This window comes from Rattus rattus, chromosome 6, assembly GCF_011064425.1.
Source record: "Rattus rattus isolate New Zealand chromosome 6, Rrattus_CSIRO_v1, whole genome shotgun sequence".
Lineage (NCBI taxonomy): Eukaryota > Metazoa > Chordata > Mammalia > Rodentia > Muridae > Rattus > Rattus rattus.
The window spans coordinates 59,283,952-59,306,979 of record NC_046159.1 but is presented as its reverse complement, the minus strand read 5'-3'; the positions used below and the strand labels follow the sequence as shown (position 1 = coordinate 59,306,979).

At 44.9% G+C, this 23,028-nt stretch overlaps 1 protein-coding gene across 1 annotated transcript; it reads left to right on the top strand.

Annotated features, from left to right (window-relative positions):
* Window positions 1-1,952: 1,952 nt before the first annotated feature.
* Window positions 1,953-22,699, top strand: Nfu1 (NFU1 iron-sulfur cluster scaffold). The gene is made up of 8 exons (XM_032906156.1): window positions 1,953-2,039; window positions 5,476-5,576; window positions 8,044-8,179; window positions 11,916-11,982; window positions 13,521-13,635; window positions 16,193-16,253; window positions 20,346-20,520; window positions 22,547-22,699. Exons 1-8 carry the CDS (start codon window positions 1,981-1,983, stop codon window positions 22,592-22,594), a joined length of 762 nt encoding a protein of 253 aa, XP_032762047.1. The 5' UTR covers window positions 1,953-1,980; the 3' UTR covers window positions 22,595-22,699.
* The last annotated feature ends 329 nt before the right edge of the window (window positions 22,700-23,028 follow it).

Sequence of the window (23,028 nt, the reverse complement as noted above, 5' to 3'; positions counted from 1 at the left end):
CATTGGAATGACTTACAGTCTGCAGTTACAACTAACCCAGCAATGGGCAGCTAAGTGGGAAATCCAAGAACTACTGCTCAGTCCCACGAGGCTGGGTTTTGGTCTTCTGTACAGGCTGGACTCCTGAGGAAGTAGGCTCCAACAATGTGCTGGCAAGTAAGTGCAAGCAGTCGAAGAAGAAAGATCCTTTCCTTTTTCCATTGTCCCAATGGAGGTTTCCAGCAGAAGGTATGGTCCAGACTAAAGGTGTGCACCACAATGCCTGGACCTAAACTTTTCTTTGATCTCTGTCCCTGGCAGGCCTTGAACTCAGAGATCTGCTTGCCTCTGTCTCCTGGGATTAAAGGCATGTGCCACCTTGCCTGGGCCTAAGATACTTATGGCCACTAAGCCTCACGATCCAGATCACAGTCATACCCTCCATTTCTGGATGGTGGTTCATTCCAGATATAGTCAAGTTGACACTGGGAATAGCCATCACAGGGGTCTTCCTCTAGAATTTGTCACCATAGTTTTTGAGGCTTGGAAACCAAATCTCTCCCTGAACCTGAAAGTCACTAATTCAGCAAACTCCTCTTACCTCTACCTCCTTCAGCACTGGGCTTACAGGTGAGCTGAATTTTGACAAGGTTGCTGGGAATCCAATCTCAGGTCCTTCTTGTGGCAGGCACTGTCCCAACTCTCCAACTCCCAGGTCTTGGTTTCTAGCCACCATTCTCAAGGGAGTCAGGTCTCAGGAGACTCGTGGATTCCTGAAGTAGACCCAAGACGGCCAGAGAAGCATCTTCCACTAGTGCCAAACAGTAACAAAGAGGGACTCAAAATCTTCCCTGAAAGATCTTTCCAGCTTAAAGCTAGAATAATTTGAGTAGTAAAATACATGTGACACATTGTAAATACCAAATATAAATATCAATGCTCTTACAAGGCGTGGTGACACACTCCATTGGCCCCAGCACTAGGGAGGCAGAGGCAGGTGGATCTCTGGAACAGGAGAATCAAGTTGTGTGTGTGTGTGTGTGTGTGTGTGTGTGTGTGTGTGTGTGTGTGTGTGGGGTGGGGGGTGAGAGGGGAACCAGGAAGGGAATACAGGGAGAGAGAGAGAGAGCTAAAATTAAGGGCTATTTGAGCTTGTATGGAAACCTTATACAGTAGAAGCTTCCTAAAATACATACATAGATCTAAATGAAGTCACCAAATTATGGGAAAGACAGAGTCGCGGCTGGATATCTTGTCACCAAGTGAAGTATCCAGTACTCAAAACAGGCTACATCTGATTGAATTTTTGGCCAAAGGGGTCCCGTGGGAACCCACAAACAACCCAGGCGTCGCCAAGACTATAGGCTTGAATGTTCTTCGCAGACTTGCGGGGAAGGCCCTACTGAAGACAACATCCACACAGCACGGAGAAGTCAAGCTGGTGCCTACCTAGAGCCTTCATCCCTACAGGGTAGCATCTTCCGTATAGGAAGATACCTAGCCAGCCACAAAGCCTTTGACCTATAGCGTGTGTCTCTGTATTTATATGTATTTCTTGTGCCTTTTCCTTATGTTTGTTTTGGCCTATTCTGATGTGTTAGTTTTTGTTATATCATATCATATCATATCATATCATATCATATCATATCATATCATATCATATCATATCATATCATATCATATCATATCTAACATATATTCCCTTAGAAGCCTGTTTGTTTTCTAATGAGAGACAGAAAAGGGGGTGAATTCGGAGGGGATGTGTGGGAAAACTGGGGGAAGTCGAAGGAAGGGAAACTGTAATCTGGATATATTATGTGAGAAAAAAGAAAAAAAATCTACTTTCAGTAAAAGGGGGCGCGATGGGGGGCACCTGCAGCACCGCCCTCAACCTGTAAGGAACCGGCTTCCCCGGACCGCCCTCTCTGCGGGGCCTGAGTCTGCGTAGGACTTGGAGACCTGAAGGAGGCGGGTCCGCGCAAGCGCACTGGCACTGAAGTGATGGCGGCGGCCGAGCGGGCGTGGGGAGCAGCTGTCGGTGTAGCCCGGCTGTGCAGGCGGTAGGTGTCGGCTCCCGAACCAGCAGATCCCTGTCGCCGCCTTCTCACGGGGCGGGAGCTGGCGTCTGAAGGAGCTTGTCCTGGCTTCAGAGCCGGAGGCCAGCCACCTTCCACGGACGTCCCTTGTAAATCCCAAGGGAATGTGACTCCGAAGGGAAGAGCTGTCCCGGGGTCGTGTCGGGTTGTTCCATTTCTCCGGGAGGTCACGGCTTGGAGAGAAGCGATTCGAGGGAATCCACCGCCCAGGCCTGTGCGAGTGCGTCTTGTTCCTCTTCCAGACGCACTTCTAGTTCCACTTCCTCAGATATCTGTTGGTCCCGCGTGTGACTCCAGTAGAAAAGGGCCTGACAGAATGCTTGCTGATGGCTACCTGAAGTTTCAAAAGCATTTCATCAGGCGGGCATGGAAGCCCACACCTGTCATCCCAGTGCTTGAGAGGTGAAAGCCGGAAGACCAGGAGTTCAAGGCCAGCCTGGACTATTTATGAGACTAACCCCACTCCCCGTCCCCCGTTTTAAAACTCCTAAATGTGTCTCATAAAAATAGCAGATTAACAGAAGGATTTTGTGGGTTGCTCCTTTCCCCCCTGTTTTCGATGACTTTCCTTCAGTTACTTTGCCCAGGATGGGTTAGACTTCAAACCTTCCTGCTAGAATACACTTCTGATTTATCCACACTTCCTGCTTTTTCCCCAGGGGTGAAGGAACAGCAATACTGGAATATTAGAGTGTTTCCAAATTCTGGAGTATTCACTCCATTCAGTTAATGGGTAGTTACTAGTTACTACATAGCGATAACAGCTACAGTTTCTGAGCACCCACTGTGTGGCCTGGTATGTCCCTGACTCCCTAAGGGACATCCTTTTTTTTTTTTTTTTTTTCTTTTTTTTCTATTTTTCGGAGCTGGGGACCGAACCCAGGGCCTTGCGCTTGCTAGGCAAGCGCTCTACCACTGAGCTAAATCCCCAATCCCCCTAAGGGACATCCTTAGGGAGAATGGTCTACAAAGCCCTGCATGCCTTTTGTTTCAAATGAGTGCATTTATTAAGGGTTCAGCAATTAGTACAAGCATGAGAGGGCAAGCAGCCAGCGGGTGGAGCATGAAAGCAGGCAGGCCATCTAGCAGAACAGGCTGGGTAAACCCCAGGCACCAAGCTGGGAACTCTGGTTGGCAAGGGGTCTTCTGGGTATGACATTTAATTAGCCATTTCTGTCATAGGCATTTTTATATCATGGAATTTAAATAGTAGCTGAGTCTTGTCTTTTGGGTGGGTGCCTGGGAATGATTTACTTCCCAGCCGTGTTCAGGGATGGTTTTACTCCAACAGTTTACTCCTTCTGGTCTCAAGGGTCTTGGAGGACAATTTTAAGTAATCATTTAAGGCAGGTGGGTGTTCAAGGCTAGCCTGGTCTACACAGTGAGACACTATCTCAAAATTGAAAACAACAACAACAACAACAACAACAACAACAACAACAACAAAAAAAAAACCAACAAAGGACCTCAAGTCAGATCTTTAATGTTTTTCATTACTGAAAAGTCCTTTGATTTAGCTTATTAGCAGGAGTTATTTTCAGAGCTCCCTTTCTTTTTAATTTGATGAAACTTTGTGATTAGCCAGTCCATGCTTTTCTGTCAGAGTGAAATGAAGGTCGGATGTTGACTTAATGCCTCCCATCAAGCATATAGAGTGTTGGCTGCTCTTGGCGTTCGCTTGTGTTCTGTTGGACTTTAGACTTTGAAATGTTGGAATGAAGTGAGTGTCCTTTATCCTAAATATTCAGTGGAGTGTCTGACTCTAAATGTTGGGACATTTGAACTCAATGAGATACCGTTGGGGTAGAACCCACGTGCACCTTACCCACCATGGAAAACTATTGCTGGTGGACTTCAGCAGAAAGCCTTACGTGGGGTCAGGCAGGAGATGGATTGAAGCTTAGAACATTTCAGGTTTTTGCTCAGGGATGCTCATTGTCTACTTTTTCTTCCCAAATCTGGGACTCTCTCTTTTTTTTTTTTTTTTTAGATTTATTTTATTTATTATATATAAGTACACCGTAGCTGTCCTCAGACACACCAGAAGAGGGCATCAGATCTCTTTACAGATGGTTGTGAACCACCATGTGGTTGCTGGGAATTGAACTCATGACCTCTGGAAGAGCAGTCGGGTGCTCTTAACCGCTGAGCCATCTCTCCAGCCCAATCTGGGACTCTCAAACCAAGGGCCTTGCAAATGCTAGACAAGCACTGCCCCATGAGCTGCACTCCCAGCTCTTACTCCAGGAGACCCATTGGCTCTCGCTCTCCAGGTAACAGATGTGAGACAGACAAGGGAAAGCTTTCATTGAAGAAAAACACAGACATACATACATACACACACACACACACACACACACACACACACACACACATACACACACACACACAAATATGTGTGAGATAGATAGATAGATAGATAGATAGATAGATAGATAGATAGGAGAGAGAGAGATGAGAGAGAGAGAGAGATCTCCTTAGCTGTTTTCAGGCGTGTGATGCTATTACCTATTACCTAGTTTTTAAACTTTTAAAAGAAAAAGTAAGCTGGGGGGTAGTGGCACCTGTCTTTAGTCCCAGCACTAGGCAGGCAGAGGCAGGCAGATCATTGAGTTATGAAGCTAGCCTGGTTTACAAGGGAGTTCCAGAAACACCAAGGCTACACAGAGAAATCCTGTCTGGAAAAACCAGAAAAAAAAAAGAAAGGAAGGAAGAGGAAGTACAAAGCCATTGTGTGGCCCAGGGTCTGGGCTGCAGATCTCAGTCACTTTGTCGATACATTTCTGATTCCGATGCCTGGATGTTAGTGTGTACTTTCAGTTACCAACCAAATGGGTCCCCGTGTGGTTTCACCAGCCTTTTTACTTTATGCATATCAGTGTTTTGCCTGAATGTATGTATATGTGCCACGAGCATGCCTGATGCCCTTGGAACTGGAGTTGCAGACCATTATGAGCTACCATGAAGGTGCTGGGAGCCAAACCCAGACCCTCTACAAGAACAACAAGTGCACTTAGCTGTCGGCCCCTCCCTCTGGGCCCGTTACCTCTGGTTATGATTGTATCATTTGCTGAAATGATGTCGCAAATAGAAAATAGAAAATTAACTCTATTTTTATTACTTGTTATGTTTAAATCTTAGCATATATGTGTGTGTATATGTATATATGTGTGTGTATATATACATACATATATACATATATATATATGAAGTATAAGTTAGTGATAAAGATCATACTGCTTGCTGGGTGTGACGCTCATGTCTGTGATTCCAGTACTAGGCAAGCAGAGGCAAGAGTGTCACATGTTCATGAGGCCATCTGGCTTATAGAGTGAGACTCATTTCAAAACAACAAAACAGATCAGATTCCTTACTATGTCACTCTTTGTTTCAAATGTAGGCTCTGTCATGTGGCGACTCCACACGCCTTTAAGAAACAGCCTCTGCACCAATATGTACGGAGACCACTCTTCCCGCTGCGCACGCCCTTGTATAACACAGGTACAGTGCTAGAGCTGATGGTCATAAAATACAAAATGTTAAAGTGTGTGTGTGTGTGTGTGTGTGTGTGTGTGTTGTACTGCATGTGTGGAGGTCAGAGGACAGGTTGCTTAAGCTGGATCTCTCCTACCATGTGGGTTCTGGGATTGAGCTCAGGCCTCTGCCTTGGTAGCCAGCACTCTTACCCCCCGAGTCATCTCAACATCGCAAGAATTTGTCAATTTTCAATTCAGAGGCTTAGAAGAAGGATCCAGTGATTTCCTGCCCATCCCCACCCCTCCCTGTGGTAAAACCATACTTTACTATTATTAGTCAGAGGACATTATCTGTAGACTTGTGAAATCTCCATGTCTTGTAAACACATTTTCTAGACCATGAGTTGCTCAATAAATGATGTCTAAAATGAAATATTATAAGAAAGAAGTTACAAGTGCATTTTTGTTTGAGAGAATCATGTGTCTTTTAAAGTATTGCTTTCTCTGTTTCTATAGGAATTGTCTGTACAGCAGTGAATTCCTGCCTTTAATCAAACCTTCTAGCATCTGATTTTGAATGTAATTTGGTCATTGCAGCATTGGGGGGGCTTGGAGAGGCGTGGGTGCGCTTGGCTTGATGTGGTCGTGGATTAACCTTTTCCTCCTGCTGCCTCGTGCACCTTCCCGTGGCCATGTTGTAGGGTGAGATAGAGGGTGGTAGGGGCATGACTAAATCTGGAAGAAATCTTATCTCTTCTGCAGACTGGAGGTGGGGAATGTTTCCTCGAATCACAAAATGCCTTGGATGTAAATACTGAACTCAGTAGGTCAGCCCACTTTAACTGGTTAACTTTTGTGGAACTGCAGTTTGTGGTGTTCTAGTCTTTTCCAGTTGGACACCCACTGATCTCAGCTTTGACAGTGACTTTCAGTTTTTGTTGTGTTGTGCAGGAGCCGGTGTTTGTCTACTAAGGGACCAGTATTGTATCACTCCCAAAGGGAAAACACTTCACTCTCTCCTACCCTGCCCTAACGCAGGACACTTTCTGGCTGGATGTTAGAGCTAGGAGGTGATTGATTTTTGTCTTTTGAGATTGTACTTTAATAACAATATTTCTCCCTTCCCTTTCTTCTCTATAAACCCTCCTTTACCTCTCCCCACTCTCCTTCAATTCATGGCCCCATTTTCAGGAGGTGTTACAGTTCGAGTATGTGTATTCACGTATAAATTCCTAAATATAACCTGTTAAGTTCATACAATGTGACTTGTATGTGTGTGGAGTCGTTTTTTTTAAAATACCTAATTAAACTGGATTTAGAATATAGTTGGAATGATGTGGCGGAATATCTCTTCAGATTAGTCTTTGAGGCAGCTTACTGATGTTGAGAGAGAAAAGCGTGTGGTGATCCGGTATTTTCCTTAATTTTTCTCCCCCAGTGTAATAGATGGTGTGGGTTTTTGGTTTGTTTTCTGTTTTGTTTTGTGGGTTTTTAAGAGGCTCTTGCTAACTGCCCTAGGCTGGCCTGGAGCCCGCTGCACACTGCTGAGCCTGGCATGAACTCAGGCTCCTCCTCTTAGCCTCAGCCTCGCAGGCCCTGGGCTACTGTGTCTGCCGGATTCTAGCTTTCAAACGAGATTTCGTTCTGACCTCTTTGGTTTTACATTTATACTTACACCCTCTGGTACTTCTTTAAACCCCTTTTTCTGTGGACCTGGATTTCTCAGTGTATTGAGTAGGGTAAAGCCAGATTTAGTCCTTCAGATTCAGCGAGATGCCCAGTGAGTACAGTGATCTTAGTTACAGGAAATTAAGACAACAAAATACACAGCCATGCTTGGTAGCACACTGTCAATCCCAACACTCCGTAGGCAGATCCCTATGAGTATGAGGCCAGCCTGTCTACGTAGTAAGTTCCACACTAGCCAAGACTAGATAGCAGACCTTGTCTCAGATAGACAGACAGACAGACAGACAGACCTACAGAAAATGACTGGTTCTGAATAGAAAGTAGTGACAGTCTTTCCTTTAAGGTTTTTTTTTTCTGTTCTCTGTAGAGCAGACTTTCCTTGATTGGAGGCACAGGAATCCTAATAGAGTTCAAGCGTTTAACCGTTCAGGATCTCTGGTCAGCTTGGGAGAAAAAGCCTGTGAGGTCACTTTTCCCAGTGTTTCCTACTTCTGTTTCTCTAAAAATTGGGGACTTCTGGGAACAAGAGAGGCTTCTCAGTAGAGAGAGCACTTGCTCCTCTTACAGAAGGGCTAGGTGTGACTTGGAGCATCCTTGTGGTAGCCTGCAGCCACCCATGGCTGCGTTCTAGAGGCTCCGATGGCTTCCTCAATGCCGCTGGCACATGGTACACATGCACAGGTGTAGGCAAGACGTTCAGACATACAAAACAAAAAATAAAAATAAATCTTTTTTTAAAAAGCACTTCGTTGACCACAACTTAAGCCATTTTTTTCTAGCATAACACTCTTTCTCTTTTTCAGTACGATTCATGTTTATTCAAACACAAGACACCCCAAATCCCAACAGCTTAAAGTTTATACCAGGAAAGCCGGTTCTTGAGACGAGGACCATGGATTTCCCCACACCAGCTGCGGCTTTCCGTTCCCCTCTGGCCAGGTACTGTGTCTGCTGTGTCTGCTGCCTCCACCAGGGAGCGCTGCAGCCCTCTGTGCCTGATGCAGCCTTGCAGAGCTGGTGCACTTGTGTGGTTTCAGAGAATCGCGTTGAAGTTACAAAGCTTCCTCCTCAGGAGTGTATTTGACAGTTCTGTAGTATGAATACTTAATTTTTATTTTATATATATATTATTATATTTTAACTTAAGAAACTTCACCAAATGGGCAGTTATGATAAACTTCTGATCCAAACCTTTAAAACTCTAAATGGTAAAAAATTGTACATGTATGTGTATGTGCACAGCGTGAGTTTGTGTGAATGTGTGAGTATGTGCACAGTGTGAGTGTGTGTGAATGTGTATGTGCACAGTGTGAGTGTATGTGAATGTATATGTGCACAGTGTGAGTGAGTGTGAATGTGTATGTGCACAGTGTGAGTGTGAATGTGTGAGTGTGTGTGAATGTGTGAGTGAGTGTGAATGTGTATGTGCACAGTGTGAGTGTGTGTGAATATGTGAGTGAGTGTGAATGTGTGAGTGAGTGTGAATGTGAATGTGCACAGTGTGAGTGAGTGTGAATGTGTATGTGCACAGTGTGAGTGAGTGTGAATGTGTGAGTGTGTGTGAATGTGTGTGTGTGTGTGAATGTGTGAGTGTGTGTGAATGTGTGAGTGTGTGAATGTGTGAGTGTGTGCACAGTGTGAGTGACATGTGAATGTGTGTGTGTGTGAATGTGTGAGTGTGTGAATGTGTGAGTGTGTGTGAATGTGTGAGTGTGTGTGAATGTGTATGTGCACAGTGTGAGTGTGTGTGAATGTGTGAGTGCGTGTGAATGTGAGTGTGCAGTATGAGTTCGTGTGAGTGTGTGCACACACAGAGGCAGGCCTGACCATGAGAATCTTTTATCACTCTCTGTCTAAATAAGACAAGTCTACTAGGGATCTGAACACGGGTCCTCATGCTTGTGTGCCATGCACTTTACACTGAGACATTTTCTCCAGCACTTCTCTAGGCTGGCCACAAACTGTGATTAAGTTGGCCTTGAACTCCTTCTGCCTCCATTTCCTAGGAGTTGGGATTACAGATGTGATTTTCATTCAGAATCATAAATTATTCCAGTGGTCAGATGTGAGGTGGCCTTTTAAAGTCAATGAGGACGGTTTCTAAGTTCCTGAGGGCCAGTCGTACACCAGAGCGGTAAGGCATGGAGGTTGTCATTCACACGGAGCACTAGAGTCGGTGCCAGGGAGCTGCTGCTTGCTGCCCCGCCTGCTCCTCGCCCTGCCTTTCCTCCTCGTTTCGTCTTCATTTCCTTGGTGTGTACAGAAGGTGACTGACTGCAGGGCCTGGTGCTAAGTATGAGTTCTGCTGCCAGTCGCACCCTAACACCAGTGAAATACTGCTTGCCGAGCACATAGGTAGCCTCCCGTACATGATGGAGGGCAGGAGAAAGTGAAGCTCACAGATTGTTTCTCAGATTTCTAGTTCATAAATGTGTACAGTGTTTCTGACTTAAACACGCCGTTTCTCAGAATGCATTGTAGAGCGTTTATTTTTCATGCTTTTGATACAAACAGTAAGAAATATGTATGCTATGACTCAGTGCTCATACCTGTGTGCATGTGCATAAAACAAGTGTCCAGTGGGTACGTCCATCCTTTGCACTTGTACTAGGTAATAGCAGGGTTGCTTATGAGCACTGGCTGCTCTTGCAGAGGATTCTAGTTCAGGTTTCCATCACTCACTCCAGCTCCCAGGATGTCCAGTGCCCTCTTCTGGCCTCTTCAGACACTGCATGTGCATAGACATAGATGTGCGTACACACAGACAGGCGTACACACAGACAGGCATACACATAAATAAAAAAAAATAACATAAAGCTGGGCATGGTGGAGCACAATTTTAATCCCAGCACTCAGGAGGCAGAGGCAGGTGGAGCTCTGAATTTAAGGCCAGTCTGATCTACTGAGAGAGTTCCAGGACAGCCAGGTCTATAAAGAGATAACCTGCCTCAAAAAACAAATAAAAACAAACAAAAATCCCAAACAAAAAACTCAGCCAGTAAGTAAATAAAATAATCATTTTAAAAATAATTAGGTAATAGGCAGTTCTCATTTTTTTAAAGATTTATTTACTTATTATATATGAGTACACTGTAGTTGCCTTCAGACACACCAGAAGAGGGCTTCGGATCTCTTTACAGATGGTTGTGAGCCACCATGTGGTTGCTGGGATTTGAACTCAGGACCTCTGGAAGAGCAGTCGGTGCTCTTAACCACTGAGCCATCTCTCCAGCCCCCATCCTCATCTTTTAACAATTCTCTTGTTATTTAGTGTTATTTTGTTACACATAACAAATTCCTTATCACTATGCAGTTGATTTCACAGCTCCATACAAGTTTTCTTTAAAAACAAGAATATAACTTTAGGAAACAGCCACACAGGCAAACAAGGTTGGCTAGGGATGTGTAATAGTGTAGTTGCACACACATGCATGCGTGCACATGAGCAAGCAAAGCACACGTAAAATGCAGAAATACAAAACTAAGATCTATTATCTATTATCACACGTGTCCTCTGTGTCTGTCTGTGTTTGTGTCTCTGTGTGCAGTACTGGAGTTGAATCTAGGGCCTTGGGCATGCAAGTTGCAGAACAGTGGTACAATGTGATGATATTTGTATAACCCTCCACCTAAATAAAGAGAGCAAATGCCTCCATGATGGTTTCTGGAGAAACGTACACCAGAACAAACTTCTTAATGTGATTGTAATTTTTTAGTGTTTTTGCTCTTTTGAGATGGGTTCTCAGATAGCTCAGGCTAGCCTTGTTCTACCTTTTGCCTCTGTTTCTTGAGTTATGGGATTAGAGGCTATGCTGTGAGACCTGTCTTTAACCTTTTAAGTATTGTTGAAATGTTTACATCAAAAATGAGTTAATGTAGTCCAGTGTAGTGACACAAGCCCAGTACCTACGTGGCAAAGAAGGACTAGGAGTTTGAGGCTAGCCTGAGCTACACCTAGAGAGACCATGCCTTAACATACACAAACACAAACAAAAATGAAACAACTTCACTAGGGATATAGGGAGCTATATGACAGAGCTCCATTGATTAGGCACTGAGTTCAGTTTCTTACCACCACAAAAAGGAAGGGGAAAAAAATCCTGTTTTTTTTTATTTGTGGAGTTCACTGATCCTTTCGTTGTTGTAGTCCCTGAGGTGTTTTAGGGAATGATTTTGCTGTAAGCTCCTGAGCAGAGGCCAGTCTGTCTCCTGCCTTCCCAGGACCTGGCACTTAGAGATGTCAGCTGTCTGTTGAGTGAATGGCCATGAATGTACCTTACCTCAGGAAGGCTCTCACAGTTGTCTTTGTAGCTGGTGCTGTGGTGATGCCGTCTTTTTTCTTGTGACACCGTACTGCACTTTTTGCGTGTACCACAGCCTCTTTACTGCTTGCTGGGGCGATGGACATGTTCAAGTTGGGGGTGGAGGAGCAATAAAAAAACATGCTTTCAGATTCACGTGAATCTTTGAGGAGCAATTGTGCTGTTGCTCTTGGGCAAGTACCTGGAGCAAGGCAGGTGACTGTAGGGTAAGGAGGGACACAGCCACCTGGAGTTGATAGCTTTTTAACCAGAGACAGTTTGGGGACAGTTTGTGACAGTTCCGTAATGTTTTTCTCCTTTTGCATCTGTTTCTCTTCTCTCATGAGATGTTTTTTCTATTTTTGTGTTCCCAGGCAGTTATTCAGGATTGAAGGTGTGAAAAGTGTCTTCTTTGGGCCAGATTTCATTACAGTCACAAAGGTACAGTCCTCAGAGTGTAAAAACAAGACTAGCCAGCCATTAGCTTTTTCTGAGTTCAGTGCCCCATATAGAATCTTTATTGTTGCTTGGTTTTCCGTAGTCTTGCCATGTAATCCAGGCTGGCCTGAAACCTGTGGCCTTCCTTCCCTGGCCCCTGTTGCTGGCATTACAAAAATATCACCATACCAACCTAGAATTTTCATTCTTAACATGCTAGGTTTTTTTTAATGACCTGTGGTATTAAAAAATCTCAGGTCAGGGGCTGGAGAAACAGCTCAGCAGTTAAGAGCAGAGAACCCAGTGTAGCACCAAGTGGCAACTCACCACCATCTATGTCTCTGGATCCAGAGGATCCAATGTCCTGTTATGATGTCAGCCACATGCATGGTACATAGATGTACATGCAGACAAAGCGTTCATGCATATAAAATAAATAAGCACATTAAAAACCTCAGGTAGGGGCTGGAGAGATGGCTCAGTGGTTAAGAGCACTGACTGCTCTTCCAGAGGTCCTGAGTTCAAATCCCAGCAACCACATGGTGGCTCACAACCATCTGTATGGAGATTCGATGCCCTCTTTTGGTGTGTCTGAAGAGAGCAACAGTGTACTTATGAAATAAATAAATAGATCTAAAAAAAAAAAAAAAGAACAAAAAACAAACACAAAACCCTGAGGTGACGCCTGCTTCATCTGTCAAGTTAAAGAGGCCTTTCTAGCTGCGGTTATTATGCTCCAGTATAACTATAGTCCAGCAGCCTCCTCCACTCCGATGAAACACTCGGGCCTCAGCAGATTCGATACAGTGCCCAGGAATACACGGCCAGCCCATGACAGGACACAACCTTGGCAGGACTAGAACTTCAGCTTCCAGGTTACTGGAGTAAAATTTACTTTATTTGTTTCATAAAATTTTTAAAAATTTAAATGTTTTAATTCCATGTATTATTTTGTGTGTGTTTGTATTCAGGTACTATAGATCAGAGGGCAACTTACAAGAGGCAGCTCTCTCCTTCCACCATGTGGGCTCTGGGCATTGAACTCAGGTGGCCAGACTTGGTAGCAAGTGCTTTTACCCACTGAGCCATCCTGCCTGCCCCTAAGTTGTATTTGTGCTAATTCTTTCTGTAAGTTGATAGATTAAAAAAAGGAATCAAGGAAACATAAACAAATTGCCTGTGTGCTCTGTCACAGTGCACATGCCCTCTCTGAATCGAGGTGTACTTAGTCATTCTCTTGACATGTGCACATATGACGAGTCTCACATACACGCGTGTATTTGCATAGTTCACTGTCGTGCAGTAACACTGTGACCTAGCTGTGGTGGTGCACACCTCTAATCCCAGCACTCAGGAGGCAGGAGCATGGACCTCTCTCTACAAGTCGACTGTCAGTCTGGTGTATACAGTGAGTTCCAGGCCAGTCAGAGCTGCACAGTGAACCCCTGTCTCAAAATGAAAAAGAAGAGAAAAAAGGTGGGAGTCAGGGTTTGTCCTGCACCCGGCTGGAAATACAGCATGTTTTCTCAATGTGATTATAGGAGAATGAAGAATTAGACTGGAATTTACTGAAACCAGACATTTATGCAACAATTATGGACTTCTTTGCATCTGGCTTACCTCTAGTGACTGAGGAGACGCCTCCAGGAGAAGCAGGTAGTGCTGTGTTGGTCTGTCAGTGCTTGTCCAGTCTTTATTGAACTTCCTACCTCAGTCCTACTCACCTGGATTCCAAGTGACAGAATACAGACTTTTAAAATGCTTCTAATAGAATTATCTACCTATTAATTATACATCATTTATGGCCTTGTATGTAATGTATTTTGATCATAATCACCCTCTATTGCTTTCTTGTCCCACTCATTATTGATGATCCCCTTCCTCTTCCCATCTCCACTCTCATGCTGTTTGATCTCGTAAGAGGCTTAAATGAGGCCCATTAGTGTTGCTTATAGAAGCACAGGTAGGTCAGCTCCTGGAGCCCTGGCGCCTTACCAATGGAGACACCACCATAGATAATATCCTTCCTCCCCAGCAATAACTTTGTCTAGGTCCTTGAGGAGGGTGGAGCCTCATGAGACCCCCCCTTCCACGTTCAAGGGTGTTTCGCTTGTATCTATGTATGTGCACCAGGCATGTGTTTGGTGCCATTAGAGGCCAGGAGGGGGCATCAGATCCCTTGGAACTAGAGTTACAGATGGTTGTGAGACACCATGTGGGTGCTGGGACCCCAACCCAGGTCCTCTGGGAAAACAGCCAGATAGTATTCCACATCTCTCTGGCCCCTCTTCCAGCTCTTACATTCCTTCTGCCCCTCCCCCAACACTCCATGATGGCCTCTGAGGCTTGCAGGCAAGGGTGTCCCACTTAGGGCTGAGCATTCAGCAGTCACTTAATCTCAGCGTTTGACAGGTTATGAGTCTTTGCGGTTACCTTTACCTACTTCATGAAGAGCTGCTCTGAATAAACCAGATAGCAGTACTAATCTGTGAGCACGAACACGGTCATTTAGAAAGAAACCCATCATGGTGAGCACATCCTGTCTGTTTAGGAAAACAGTTGTAACTTTCCCATAAGTGTCCATGATCTCCCTGCCACAGGTTTTTGGCCAGGTTACAATACCAGGCATGACTTCCCTCCAGTAGAGCTGGCCTCAGTTCCAGTCAGAAAGCACTGGGTTACCCCCATGGGGCTTGCCACTCTTACAGCAGTCAGTGAACAGTGTTTTCCCAGCCTGGTCAGACATGTGACACATGGGGCCACAGCTGAGCAAGAGGGTTGACCCAGTTCTCTCCCAGCTGCCTACGCAGCCCCTTCTGACACTGAGCAGGCAAGGGACTTCAGTCAGGCTTCTGTTCTGTGTCCTGTGGCCAGAGCACGTGCTGTCTTCAGCAGGAGGAGCTTACTGTCTGGTTCTGGGGACAACCAAGAGCAGTGGGTTCACTTTTACCATTGACTGTATTTGGCTCTGGAACCGATTCTACCTGAGACAAAATTTCATATAGAAATTCATATATATTGTTTTCTCCAATTTTAAAATTTGTGCAAACATCGAATGTATTACACAAAACTAGAATTTTTAATTATGAAAAATTTTGAGAATTCAGAAACACCATATATAAGGCACAAAGTTGCTTCCACTTAGATTTAACAGATGTTAACATTTTCTGGAGAAAAGTGTTGAGAAACGAAGTGTTAATTCTTCTATGGTTGTTAGACCCATTTTTTTTTTCTTTTCTTTTCTTTTTTTTGGAGCTGGGGACCGAACCCAGGGCCTTGCGCATGCTAGGCTAGCGCCCTACCACTGAGCTAAATCCCCAACCCCTAGACCCATTTTTTAAAGGAAGTATCAAGGACACAAAAATGGGTGTAGTATATTGCAGGTTTTGGGGGGTTAACCAGCTTGAGGTTTAATAAGAATGATGCAGTGTGTTTGTGTAGTGTAAGGCTGCGGGCCTTTTGCTGAGGCAGACTCTGAGTTACAATGTAGCTACCCGGCTTCCTGCCACTGCAGCCCGCAGTGCTGCTCCATCTCTTCACCTCCCAGCTCTGTTCCCTCAGCGCTGTCTCCTCTCACCTGCTCCTTCTGTCTCGCCCCAGCTCAGCTGCCAACTCTATATGCTTCAAAAAGCCACAGTCCAGTCTGAACTGACCAGAGCAGGACAGGTCCCGTCCTTCCTCAGAGATGAGGGCTCCATGACTGGCAGCTTGCGTTTTCACACGATAAGCTCAGAGAACCGTCTTTTGGGCGGGTGAGGAAGGAAAGCTGGTAACAGGCTGCTGAGAGGACGATACCAAACATCCTGTCAGCAGTTAGCTCTCTCCCAGGCACAGCAACCGACAGTTGAAAGGGACACACCTGTAAGCCCTTCCATGCAGTGTATGGGAGAGGCTGTCCCCGCCATGGAGGTGTCCTCCTGTCATTTTAACCCGTGGGAGGCAGAGGCTGAAGGATTGCTGTAAAGTTGTATTTTTCTATGTTTGTCTTGTTTTGAATTTTGTAACAAGATCTTGCCCAATCTACCTAGCCTGGAACTTTATGTAGACCAGGCTGGCCCTGAACTGTGATCTTTCTGTATCTACTTGAGTGCCATATGCTTGACTATGCTTTTAGATGAAAATCCTCCTGTTTTTAATGCTTCTAGGACTTCAAAATTATTACCCTTTTTTTTTTTTTTTTTTTTTTTTTTTTTTTTTTTTTTTTTTTTTTTAGGTTCTGAGGAAGATGACGAAGTTGTGGCAATGATTAAAGAACTGTTAGATACAAGAATACGGTGTGTATGAGCACTCCCCGTGTCCCCAGACCATCCCCTCCCCCCCATGCCCTGCAGTCTAGTGCTGCAGAGATGGTTCTCATTAACGCAGCAAGCTTTCATCAGGAGGTTGGAGCAGGGCTCTGGATCAATAATCAGTGTAAACCAACATAGGCTATCATTGCAGTTAAACATAAAGAGAGCCCTGCCTTGGTATTCAGTCACACCTTTCCACTCACACACACAATGCTCAGGAACGGGACTGCACTTCGAGTTTGTGAGGAGAGTAGCACCACAAAAAGAGTATAGACAAAGCCAGGCTTGGTGACACTGGTCTTCAGTTCCTAGGGAAACAGGTAGGAGGAGCTCTGTGAGTTTCCAGATTAGCTTGGGGTACACAGTGAGACCTACGTGAATACACTGAGCTGTCTTCATTGTATTCACGTACATCAGATCCCATTACAGATGGTTGTGAGCCACCATGTGGTTGCTGGGAATTGAACTCAGGACCTCTGGATGAGCAGTCAGTGCTCTTAACCACTGAGCCATCTCTCCAGCCCTTAAGTTTAGAGTTTTTAAAGAAAATGTATTCTTCTTTAGTTATTTTTAAGAAAACCTTAGATATTTGTTATTAAGAGGCTGGCTAAGTGGCCAGGTGGTGGCACACACCTTTAATCTCAGCACTAGGGAGGCAGAGGCAGGTGGATCTCAGTGAGTTCAAGGCCAGTCTGGTCTACAGCAAGTTCCAGGACAGCCAGGACTACACAGAGAAAACCTATCTTGAAAAACAAAACAAAATATTAGATTAATAAATGAAAAGATGAATTCCTGCAAGAACAGGAATCTAAGAAGAGTATTTATGGTACGCAAATGTAATCAATCAACTCATTAGATTAATTTCAGTGAGACGTGACACACTGAAGACTGGACTCAGGAGAATATAGAGCAGTAGTAAAGAACCCATATCGAAGCACACCGAAAGGAGGAATTGGAGATAGAAAAAAGCACAAGACATCAGTGTCCTGGGAGGCTAAAGGCACAGAAGTAAGACACGTGTCCTAAATGGAAGGGGAGTGTGAGTGGATGTGTTCTGAGTCAGCCTTGTTTGAGAGGTAAAAGTAGGTCGGCTGGCAGTGAAGGAGATCAGTCAAATGTTACACAGCAAACAGCCATGTAGAAGGCAAGACAAAGAGTCCTTGTTCAGTGCAAAGGGAAACGGATTGGAAGCGTAAACATTGTGCAGGACTTAACAGGTGATTTAATGGTGCATAGAATGGCTAGAATATGGGAACCCAACTCCACGTTTCTTATCAGGGATGCACAACTTAAATACAACAGAAACACTGAAAAGGAGTTGGAGAAATAAGTGCACAGCATTCAGACCTCGTACTGAGAGCTGAAGCTGCGCAGACACCAGCGCACAGGGTGCTGACCGACAGCTGTGGATGCTCACACAGTGAGGGTATTTGCTACCAGGAATGTAGTCCAACCATCTTATAATAGCACAGATTCGAAATAAATAATGCTTGACAGACGAAAAGAGGCACAAATAGCCCACAGGTGTGAGAGAAAACTAACACCTCTGTCTAACAAAGCATAAAAAATAACCAGGAGAGAGTTTTAAATTTTATTATTTTTATTTATATATTATTTACACAAGGTTTTACTATGTAGCCTTGGCTGCCCTGAAACTTGCTGTATATACATACACCTAGTTGATCTCTATTCACAGAAAACTGTCTCTGCCTTCTGGTGACTGGATTTTTTTTTTTAAGATTTATTTATTTATTATATATGAGTACACTGTAGCTGTCTTCAGACACCAGAAGAGGGCAGCAGATCTCTTTACAGATGGTTGTGAGCCACCATGTGGTTACTGGGAATTGAACTCAGGACCTCTGGAAGAGCAGTCGGTGCTCTTAACCGCTGAACCATCTCTCCAGCCCCCTGGTGACTGGATTAAAGGCAGAAATCACCATCCCCAGGCTACGGTAGAGTTTTGAACACGTGACTTAACCGTTGACTGAATGTTGACATGTGTAATGCACTCGGCAGGAATGGCACATTATTTCCATGCCCACACGGGTCACTCACTAGAGCAGCTTGTATGCTTGTTCATACAGCAGTCCTTATCTAGCTTCAGAGTTAAATTCACTGAGAATATTGGGCTTTGCTGTTGGTGATGGGGATTAAACCCAGGCCCGTGAGCATAGGCATGTGCTCTCTCTGAGCCCCATCTCCAGCCTGAGAATATAGTTTCCTGACTCAGAGGAACTGAGGGCTCCTCAAAATGGCTTATGGTTAGGCTGGGGATGTAGTTTCAGGGGTGAAGTGTTTGTCAAGAATACCAAAGGTGGGGGTGGGGGCAGAGTGGGGTGTCAATATTAATCCGGCTCAACAAAGAAATCGTGGTGGATTCTTACAGTGAGATAGTACGGGTCCAGGGAGGTGGCTCACTGGGTTGTCACTTGTTGCCAAGTCTGGTGACCCAGTTTCATCTCTGAGACTCACATGATAGAAGGAGAATACTGAGTCCTAAAAGTTGTCCTATGGCTATCACAGCAGCATGTGCATACCCCTGAAACAAATAAATACAATACATCAAATTAATATCTGTATGACCCTGGCTAGGCAAGTTTTTATTCACAAGAACACAAGAAAATCAGGAGAATCAAGGAAAAGACAGATTAGATGATAGTAAAATTCTGCCTTTCTTGTGGGAAGCAGGGTAATCGATTTTATAGTGTATAGGGATGACAGGATGTCCTAGTGGGTAAAGACACGTCCTGCTAAGGTTGACAACCCAAGTTCTATTCTGTCCACATGGAGGAAGGAGAGAGCCGACTCCCACAAGTCATCCTCACCGTCCACATCGCATGCATACCGTGCGTGGTGCACGTGTGCAAGTGTACACACATGTGCAAGTACACAAAACAAATGTAAAAAATCAAGGGGGCCGAGGAGATAGCTCAGTGCTTAAGAGCATTTACTGCTCTTCCCCAGGATCCAGATTCAGTTCCCAGTGTCCACGTGGTAGCTCACACCCACCTGTTCCAGGGGATCTAGGGCTACACAGTGATGTGCCCTCTGCTGACCTCCAGGGGCTCCTGCAGTTTTGCTCATATTCGGGTATTCACACTTCCACATAAAATAAGTATCTTTTTAAAAGTTTTTTTTAAGATATTGATTTTATGAAATCCATAAGAACTACAAATTGACAAAGAAAAAATCAGATAGAGGCTGGAGCTAGAACATGGCCAAAGGCAGTCAGCAGAAGCCACTAGCCATGGACGAGTGCAGAGTGTGCCGTCAGACTCATCACGAGTATGCAGTCAAACCTCCAGAAACTCACAGCCAGCAGACAGTTCACCGTTCTGATTGACACCAGTGGTGGTGAGAACAGGAAGCAGTGGCGTGCTCGCCTTTTCTGGGGGCATGTCAGGGTGTGTAATCGTAGGAAAGCGTTTGGCGTTGTCCACCAAATCTCAGTAGTTATACTTTTGTTGAGGCAGGTTCTCGTCTGTAATTTGGGCTGGCTTGGAACTGAGTTTGCAGCCCCGTCCAGCCTCGGACTCCTGCCTGTGTTAGCATTTCAGGCGTGAGCCTCCACTCCTGCTGCAGGAAGTCTGACCTCAAGTATATGCCCAGTCGTAATTCTAAAAGATGCACAGTGGGTCTCTACCGCCACGCTGTGTGTGCAAGGAAGATGCCCATCTCCATCAGGAAGGTGATCCTCTCTGCCACATTAGTGCAGTGCCACACTGTGCAGCTGTGAGACGGACGGCTCAGCTTATACTCAGCAAATAAGTCATCCAGAGAGGACAAGAAGCTGATAAACATGAGTGGTTTAAAACTAGACCTCAGGCCAGTGAGGATGCTGGGAAGGGAAAGCCACTTGCTGCCGTCCTGCTGCTAACCTGAGTTCCATTCTCAGAACCTACATGGAGAAGGAACACGCACGCATGCATGCTCACGCACATACACGGACACACATGCACACACATACACACACACGCACACAGAAACACATGCACAAAACAGTGAGCTGTCTTAATCTTTTTCCTTGAAGGCATCTGTTGTTTTAAATGTGTTCTGCATGTCCTGTGGCCACAGGCCGACTGTGCAGGAGGATGGGGGTGACGTGATCTACAGAGGCTTTGAAGATGGCATCGTGCGGCTGAAGCTCCAGGGCTCCTGCACCAGCTGCCCCAGCTCCATCATCACCCTGAAGAGCGGGATTCAGAACATGCTGCAGTTTTATATTCCAGAAGTGGAAGGCGTGGAGCAGGTGGGCAGCACGGCGACAGGCTGGGTGTCGCAGTACGAGGGGACCAAGTTGATAACCTGTCTTTCCTTGGGAAAGCGCCATGGGTGATTGAGTTCTAACTGCAGATGTCACAGAGGGAGTCAAAGCACTGTGCACCAGAGTATAGATGCTCATGTGATCTGCCCATTCCTGCCCATTCCTGCCCCTCCCTGCTCCATCTCTACCACCATTTGTTAAGATAGAGCTCATGTGGCCCAGGGTGACCTCGAACTCCTGCCTCCCAAGTGCTGAGATTGTAGGCTACCACACTTGGCCTTTATTAAAATTTTATTACATGCATGTGAGTGTGTGTATATGCTTGTGTATGTGGGTGTACATGTGTGTGCGTGTGTGTGTGTGCGCGTGTGTATGTGTGATCAGAAGGTACCTTGTGGGACTGGCTGTCTCCTTCCACTTTATGTAGATTCCAGGGACAGAGCTCAGGATATCAGCCTTGGGAGCACTGTGTATGCATGGGCCTCCTGAAAGACCCGAGGCTGGGTCTCCTCCTTTGTCTTTTTCCGCAGCAGCTCTGATGGGTCTCAAAGCGTCGTTTGCACATTGACATTGAAAAAGTTCTTGGGAGTCTTACTCCAAATTTCAGAATGCTTCTGCTTAAGTAGGAGTTGATTTACAAAATTCTTTGGATTAGATATATTGAGATTGGAAATATTTTATTCTTAGAGTAAAATAACTGTTTTTAGTCAACCTCAAAGAAAAACTAGGAGAGAACTTTGCTAAGTATCTCATCAGAACTCATCCAGATCCCAGGGGCCATTTCAGTTTTTGGTGGTGTTTGTTTTAAGTTTTGTGAAGTTTTGCTTTGCTGCCTGGCTGGTCTTACACTCTTTCCTAGGCTAGAGTCACTTTTCTACCCCAGCCTCCAAGGCTCCCCGCCTTCTCTGCCTGCAGCTGTGCCCTCCCATCGGGATGCCTGTACCTTGTTACTTCCCTTTTCCCTCACCCAAGGCCTTTTGAAAAAAATAGCATTGGTTGAGGCCAAAAGGTTGACAAAGAGTAACATTGTTACTCACATGTCCGGGGCGGGTGCAGAATTGACTGGTGACAAGCTCCAGTTGCCACATAATTGTAGTGGATGTGGCAAGGAAACAGAACTTTCTATAACTTTGTTTTCAGAGGTGTTGGCCTTTATTATCCAATATCATATCAGCCCACAGAAGGACTAGCCTTTTCTTCTTTCCTTAAGTATTTTCTTCCCTGAAAATCTTCACACTTCTTTAGGTTTAAAATATTTTTATTTGAGTAAAATCAAAATAATTTGTAGTATTTTTTTCTTTTACTATTTTAGGAGATTGGGGGTGGGGGGAGTCCCTTTTAAAAAATATTCTTTTCTTTCTTAATATGAAGCCCTGGAACTCACTCTGGCCTGGAACTCACAAGAGATTTGCCTGCTTCTGCCTCCTGGGTGCTAGAAATAAAGGCATGTGTCTCCATGCCCTACTTTTAAAAAAGCTTAGTTGCGTTTTACATATCACGTACATGTGCACACACACACCATGGTGCGCAGGAGGAGCCCTGAAGTTAGACTGATCTGCAAAGGTCCAGCATGGGGATCAGGTCTCCGGCCCAGCTGCAGGGCCTCTCTCCCCTGGACCACCCGTCTGTTGGTTTTCTGAGGCAGAGTCTCAAGCCATCTAGACCTGCCCTAGGGCTTGTTGAGTGGCCTTGAACTCTTGATTCTGTGATTACAGGCATGCCCTATCCTGACAGGATTTAGCCTGCCCGGCTGAGATGCTGCTGCCAGGGGCCTCTTTCTGAGACAAGAAAGCGGTTCCCAGTTCCTTTTTATGCATTTGGTTTGCTCTGTTATCTTAGGACCCCAGTTCTGACTGAACCTTGGGCTCTGGACTACTGCTGGGTTATTCCTGTCGGCACGCTGTGCGTTATCATAGACTATGTCAGGCAGGGAGGTGATGTTCATGCTGGGAAAATAACACTTTCCAACCTTTTTCTTAACTCTCGAATTCTCTTTGTTTTCTGGCTTAAGGTGATGGATGATGACGAATCAGATGAAAAAGAAGCAAATTCACCTTAAATAATCTGCATTTTCTTTGGCCACAACCGTTGGACTTCTCTTTACTGAGCCTGTATTAGTCTCTGCTGTGTAAGTTTATTAATAAAAGGTTTCCTTCCTCCAGAATGAGATGATATATAAATATAAATATATATTTATATTTGTTTCCCCTCGCAAATTATTTACACCATCCTGAGGCGCCACCCTGAGTCACCCACCTTCTCGGGTCTTAATCATTTATGCCGCCCTGAGCCTTATCCCCCTCGCTTTCTTTCATGCTGGGAGAAGCATTTTAAAATACATTTCCCGTTTAACCCATTTGCTTTTTTTTTATACAGAAATAAACAGAATAAATGCATTTAAAATATCCTAAAATGACTTAGTTTTTCCAATAAGATATCCACAATGATTTTTTTTTTTTACTGCAGTTTTTAGTTTATAAAAAAAAGCTGGGT

Excerpts from the sequence above, each read along its gene's own strand:
- Nfu1 (XM_032906156.1), top strand. The coding sequence starts at position 1,981 with ATGGCGGCGGCCGAGCGGGCGTGGGGAGCAGCTGTCGGTGTAGCCCGG. Across the intron at positions 5,577-8,043 it reads CACGCCCTTGTATAACACAG|TACGATTCATGTTTATTCAA; the intron begins GTACAGTGCTAG and ends TCTCTTTTTCAG. Across the intron at positions 13,636-16,192 it reads GACGCCTCCAGGAGAAGCAG|GTTCTGAGGAAGATGACGAA; the intron begins GTAGTGCTGTGT and ends TTTTTTTTTTAG.